Source organism: Phaethon lepturus, unplaced genomic scaffold (assembly GCF_000687285.1).
Source record: "Phaethon lepturus isolate BGI_N335 unplaced genomic scaffold, ASM68728v1 scaffold40730, whole genome shotgun sequence".
In the NCBI taxonomy this organism is placed as follows: domain Eukaryota; kingdom Metazoa; phylum Chordata; class Aves; order Phaethontiformes; family Phaethontidae; genus Phaethon; species Phaethon lepturus.
This window is the reverse complement of record NW_010511944.1, coordinates 9,157-16,285: the sequence shown is the minus strand read 5'-3', so window position 1 is coordinate 16,285 and position 7,129 is coordinate 9,157. Positions and strand designations below refer to the sequence as shown.

Below are 7,129 nucleotides of genomic sequence, written 5' to 3'. Positions count from 1 at the left end.
GCTAATCAAGTGCTACTGCAGTTATTCAATAAAAAGATCAACGACTCCACTTAGTTTTCAGGATGGAAAATACTTACTTTCTTCCTGCATTCGTGCTAAAATTTGCACATCTGTAACATCATTTAGCTTGTAATTAGACCCAATAGAGTCTTCATCCATCTCTGATGCGCTTAATTCACTGTCCAGAGAGGACTGTGGACTTAGAGGAGGATTTCTATCTGCTGAACTTTTAGGATGACCTATAGAAAGAAAATAAAGTAACAGCAAGTGTTAAAAAAAGGCAAGCTGTAGTTCCTTTCCTAGTAAAAGAACCATCAATCTGAAAACACATTATGACTGAGACATTGAGTCTGACAGACCATTTGAAACATTTGATTTTTTTGATTGTGATCCTAGCCTGAAAATATAATTTACACAAGCAGAGCTTAGCCATTACCTTCTAAAAATGAGCAACTTTATAAAATCATCATAATAGTGGCAAAGCAAATTAATGACATATAATCTGGTCTACCCGTACTGAGTTTCAACTGCTATGAAGTTTGCACAGCTCATACAGAAAGAGCAACTGCATACCTGTTCCATTTGTGCTTTCATTCTCATCTCTGCATGCTACCTTATAAAGATGTAAGTTTGACTGTATCTTTCTTGACAGTAAGGACTTGCTGATCCAATGAATACTGATTCAGTTTGGAATGCTTAAAATACAGTTTATCTGAAAATACTACCTGTTCTATGTACACACCTTTGCTAAACTATAACAAACCGGATTCCCATTTGCTGCCTTCTGGCTGACACCCCATTGCCAGTTACATTTCATCTCTCTGCCCTGCAGGCAGACACAGTATTGTAGCGCACAATGCAGAGCAGAGCTACGTAGATTAAAACAAAACCTGGGTAACGGCTCTGGTGAATAAACTGCAGTTCAGGCTTCTCTCTACAAGTCCACAGTGAACTACAGATAGCTGGATTGTCAATGCAATGTTTTTTAACCTGCAAGCTAACGTGAATTAAAGTATATATAATAAGCCAACATTCTGAGTTCAGAGTAGAGATATGTTCCAGGCATCAATTTTTCTGATGCATAGGAAGTGTCTATGGGGCAGAGTAAAGGCAGAAAACATTGCCAGAAGTTAGTCTTTACATTGATGACTGCAAAGCCTCAAGGAATACCTTTAATTAAAATACATGCTTCTTCCTTAGATTATATTGTTCACCTCTCAGAGGATGGATACTAACTGAAACATCTGGTATGCAATGTAAGTAATAGATCAGTTGCAGACTTAACAACTACCAACACCTAACCTTTAAACACCTACTATGCAACTTACAACCCAGTCAATTGCAGGGCCCATTCTAGAAGCCACTTGCCTATGCTGGGACTCCACAGAACTAATGCTACTTGTTTTGGTCTAACTGCTAATATGCATCAGTGATCTTAGGGACACGGACACTCAGAAAAACATTTTAAATATATCTCATGCCAGAAAGTCTGTAAAACAGCCTTTCCTAAAAAGCTTTAATACTGCATGATGCAAACATCCTACAAAAGACTGATAGGTTTTTGCTGTCTTCCTTCCTCTAGTTCAATGCAAACATAATCTATTTGAGCATGTGCTTTTGAAAGGAAGAAGAGGAAGGGAAAAGGTAGAGACCAGACACTCGCACACGCTTACCTGAGGTACCAGGAGGTATGAGCTGCTTCACTAAAGCAGATTTCACTGGTGTTGATGAAGGAGAATTGAAACCACTGCTGTAGGGGCTACTAGTATTTGGACTATAGGAGCTTGCGTAACTGACTGCAGTGAAAGGGCTGCTGTACAGACTCTGTCTCTTGAGAGCTGTATGAAAGAGGAAAGTGACAAATTACACTGATCGAACCAGTGAAAAATGAATACAATACTAGTTAACGTTTTCGGTATGATACTGCAATTCCCCTAGTTGCCAGGTGTATGATTTGCATAGTTACTTAAATGACTATTGTGTTCAGAAATTTACATTTTATTTTAACGTAATAGAAAATGGAACTTCAATGGAGGAAGTGGGAACCAAAGAAAATTTGGTCACTTTTGGTAAAACCAGTTCCTTCATGGCTTAAAGTATTTTATGCCAAACAGAACTGGATTTTAACAAAGAACAAACTAAACTGCAAAACATTAAACTGAAAGCTAGAGATCTAAACTTTATGATATATAAATCTAGATTAGGTTAAGTTGCAGCTCACCTAGCTGCTAGAAACTAAACTCTCTTTAAGGCATGACAATATTGAAACTATACATATATACTATAAACTGACAAGAATTAGGCTACTGATAGTAGTTAAGGAAAAAAGAGATGAATTAAACTTTATTCTACTGTGCCAGACAACTTGGCATTAATTTGTTTACTAAAAATCCTTTTATTCAGTGTAAGACTTTTTTTTTGTTTGACGTTACAAGAAACTAAAAGAGACTGCAGCTGCATGAAATGCTGCTTTCAGCAGCGAAGTCTGCTTCAGCTCCTCCTCCCACTCCACTTTGCTCTTGGTCACTGCCTCCTCAATTGTTCAGTACAAGCAATGGTGGGGCTGCACTATAATCCAGGCTACTAAAGTGGGTTTAGGTTAAAAACATCTAGAGTATTTTAACTGCATCAGTGAATTAGTTTTTAGTAGTGCCCAAAAAAACATACCATCCAACCAAATGGATGGCAGAAAGCAGCACAGAGGCAAAAGCAGCAGAAATTAAAGCTGACTTTGCAGCAGACTCCTTAAATCACACCTCATGTAAAGATCCTCTCTGGAGTCTAAACCAATCAATACTATTCATGTTTTAATTGGAGTGTAGACACAGTTATAGAGAGCGGATGGAAAGGTTATATTCCAGCTTTCACTGCAAGCCTTAAATGATATACACTAATTTCAGCAACTAGTGAATTCAATGAATTCTAGGATGTATTCTTGAGGTACCTCCAGTTTATATTGAGAGTGTCAAAAGGGAAGCCTCCATTTTATTACAAAGCTCACTTAACAAAACCAGTAATTACAAGCTGGTTATATTCTGGTTGACTCTGATGAGACAACTCCTTTGACAGCAAGTTCTTCTGGCATTCACATAGGAATCCCAAAGCATCTATTCCAACTGAATCTTTGTTCTCATGGCAAAAAAATTTACTTTTCAAGTCTTGCTGAAAATGACAGTAAAAAAACCCTAAAATGTAAGTCTGCGCAACAGACTGTCATTTTGTACTTATTACACAGAGAAGTATTTTAAAATATTAACCACAAATTAGAAAACAATTGTACTACTGTATAACCTTCAAAACAGGCTCTTTGTATATATCCATAATGATACAAAATATTTGATCACATACAGATTTCTTTAGAGGAAAGAAAGCATACTTTTGTTACATACAAAAAGTATGCTCTGGTACGTGATGAAACTTTATAGGCTACAGCAGTTTTCACTCATCCTAGCTAATGTGAACAGAAGAACCTTCCTCAGCACTGCATTGCTCGCCAGAAAAAAGGTGGATTCAAACCATTTTTCTGGCCTAGAATTCCTGAAGTTTTTCCAACGGGGATTTCTGTAACTTATGAAGACATTACTATTTTTACAACAACTAGAGATATGGTCTTTATTAGGAGTGTCAGACAACATTAGTAAAACAGATAACTCATTTTAACATTAAAATGATGCTATATTAGGTGAAACAGTAGCTTATAAAAAGATTACACATGAGCTTTCAAAACACCAGAGGGGTAGGTTAATGATCAACATTTTATTTTAATGTAAGTTTTCTTTTCTAACATTCAGAAACAGTATGCAGCATCTAATTTATTTCAGTCAACATTTAGTTAATTAAATCCTGAATCTGTCTCTTGCTCTAGAAAATAAGAATAGAAAAATTTGAGTGCAGAAAACTCACGCTTATGTGGTTCAGGTCTACTGTATGAATCGGGTCTAATTTTTCCAAATACTAGAGACCTTATAATTATTTTTGTTACGATTAAGCAATAAATTTTAGCAGTCCCAGTAGTAATTCAATCCAGTCATTAGCGAAGTCTATCACTGAGACCAAAGCTAGCTAAATAATGGTTGGTTTTAAACAAGTTTAATGCTTAACTGAAAAGTCAAACTCACCATAGAAAATATCACATTTTTTATACATACAGCCACACTGATCATGCATTTATTTCAACTATTTAAATAAAAATGCTGCCTCAGTAAAAATTGCAGTATGACCAAAGTTACTCTTTTCTAATTCTGTGAAACTATATCTTAAAAGCATCTCTTCCAGAAATTCTTCCACCTAGTACTTCTCTGTTCCTGCAGTTGCTTTCTTGATTTTAGACCACCGTGTGGTGGAAGCCAGGCAACACAAAATGCACTCTTGCACTTTTCACCAGGGACTTGAGGCATGGCTATGAGATGTCTTTGCACCAGTATTATAGAATCATAGACCCAAGGTTCCCTCTAGTCTGAACATGCTTCCAGCACTGAGCAGGACTCGCTCTGCAATTGTAAATCTAAACTAACTAGTGAGAAGGCACTATGCATCCTGTGTTCTCAGTATATGCCCACGGTAGCATGGAGCAGAAAGCCACTCCTCCCTCCTTTACCATCACGCAATGGAAAAGTTACTTTATAAGAAAGAAGAGGAAAATGTGGAATACAAGAGCACATTTGAGACTAAGAAACAGCAAAAATATATTAAATTAGAAAGACGTAACAACAGGAACTGACAAAGAGAAAATAGTCAAGGCAAAAGAAACATCAACAAGGATTCAGGACTGAAAGTAACAGTAGTATGAAAAACCTTATCCATAGAGACTGGAACTGAAACCGATAATCTTTTACTAGTTACTTGTTCAGTTTAACTGACAGGTCCATGACATACAAGTGCTGTGTAAAATACAAGTCACAAGATATTCCAGAAGTTGTGGGGTGGGAAACACACAAGGTTACAAGCAGCACTACTTGCCTTCTCCAGCAGAGCTTCCTGCTACCCGGTATCTCTAAGTTGGTTGGTTGTTCTAAAGGACAATTTTATTTTTTGTTACAAATTCATTTTCCATGCAACCTGCTCCAACCAGCAGTATTAGTGCCCATCTTTTCTACCACTAATATTTTCCCTTATTAGTAGTATAGATGAGTTGCAGTAAGAGGTAAAGTTGCCTAGACACTTCATGTGAAGGATCAAACTTTCGAGTTTGTCTATTTCATAGGGAAGCTTCTTGCCACTCTGCTTCAACTATGACTGAATTTTTAAGGCTATCCTAAGGGTAACAGAATTTGTGGTACTTCTGGGAGCTTTCTACTCAGTTCTTAAAAAAAGCTAAACCATGAACAGAATTGTTCATGCTTAACATAACAACTATCCAGTCCTAAATACTCAGTAGTATTCAAAGTCCCAGACTTGTATCATTCTTCATAAATCCCTGTGATTTGGGTACTTTTCACTGGTTAGAATTTCAGTCTTTGCCTGTAGCAAGCTATGTATCATGGTAACTGTTCAGGAAAACTGTTAATAGACATTTGTCAAGGCAGCATACACATAAAGAACAAAGGTGACTCATACTGAAGGCTCTTTCACCATTATGCCCATGATTTTCATAAGAATAAGAAATGGACTTTTCACGTGATCTACCAGCAATGTTTTCAAATTTTATTAAGAACAATTTTAGTACAAACCAGAATAAAGACTGAATTGCTCCAGAAAAGAATCCAAGGAGGGGAAAAAAAGTGATCGTCAAATAAACTCAGCACAAAGTTTATATATAACCGTGTAAATGAACTGGTAGTTGGGAACACTCCCGGAACCGTGTGTTCACATATTCTTAGCTCAAGTCCAGCCATTCTGCTAATTCCTGAAGATAACAGTTAAAAAAAAAGATAGATCACATGTAGCACAAGATTGCAAAAAGATGGAAATACAGGGAGAGAAAAGATATTAATAGCAAGAAAATTATGTCTCGGTATAACTTTTTAAAAAAGAGATTAAAAATAGTCTCTAAAAGAAATTAAAATAAATCAAGAAACCAAGACAGAATTCCAATCAGACCTTCAGCATTTTGCTGCTGGTTTGACAAAAAGGCTGGGCATAAAAGGATGGAGAATGCAGGCTTTCATCCTCACAGGGCCAAATGCTTATTCCTTCTCCAGTTTTGAATATAACCAACTAATTTGTGTCAAGGAAGATTCATGAACTCTGGAGTTTTTAATCTAACTGTGACAAGATCTTAAGTTACTGGGGATGGGAGGAAAAGAAATCAGTATTTCCTGCCCAAAGTATTCAAGAACTTAAACTTTAATTTCCTTAGACAAAATAAAATAGCTCATCTAGCAGAAAACTAAGTTCTGTGTTAACACACTGACAAGCACCTAACAGTTATGATATTTTAAAACAGAAGCCTGTATTAAACTAAGACAAGAAAGCCTCCGAATTAAGGACATTGTGTCTTTCTGAAAACTTCTGACCAAATTGTAACTATGCAGTAGTATAAAACTCAGAGATCATAACTCATCGTCTAATGCTTCCTTTCATTTTATTCATACAGTCTAGAAAATTAGTAGAATGAATTACTGTTTGCAAACCATCATTAAAACTTTAGACAGAAGTAACTGCTGGATCTCGCCCTCTTCTCTCACGACTATCTATTGGCTAATTCTGACTCTGTTCCATAATAAGTATGTACAACCCAGTGCCGTTAGTATGCAGGAACTCACCTGACATTGTCTGTTCCAGCCTGTGGATGAGCGACTTTTTAGCACATTCAATATCAGGACTTGGGTAATCCAATACCTGCCTGCACCAAACTAATGGACTGACACATTTTTGCACTGGAGTCAGTTTCTTCTTTGGGGACATGTATAACCTGAAAACGAGGAAGAAAAAATAATCCATTAAGACAGACAAAATGAGCATAAGATCAGGCACGTAACAAAATACCACGTACTATGCTATTTCTATTTTTATACTATATCTACACCACAATCCCAAACTATAATGAAAGCACAAGTTTTACCTTTAAATTAGCTGTTTTGGATATAGTATAATACTGATAAACATGTAGCTACCCAAGTACTTCCAGCAAGAAGCGATGCCTATATTGCTACACTGGCACGTGCTGACTGATATGCCAGAAACAAAA

General features: G+C 36.6%; 1 protein-coding gene across 1 annotated transcript in view; it reads right to left on the bottom strand.

Annotated features, from left to right (window-relative positions):
• The window catches only part of SLAIN2 (SLAIN motif family, member 2), a 23,459-nt gene extending 16,609 nt beyond the window's left edge, over positions 1-6,850 (bottom strand). Inside the window, exons 1-3 of the mRNA XM_010285327.1 lie at positions 6,705-6,850; positions 1,674-1,838; positions 78-239 (exon numbers count right to left, since the gene is read on the bottom strand). Coding sequence (XP_010283629.1) covers positions 78-239; positions 1,674-1,838; positions 6,705-6,846 — 469 coding nt within the window. The 5' untranslated portion in view covers positions 6,847-6,850. The remainder of the gene's footprint in view (positions 1-77; positions 240-1,673; positions 1,839-6,704) is intronic.
• Positions 6,851-7,129: the final 279 nt, after the last annotated feature.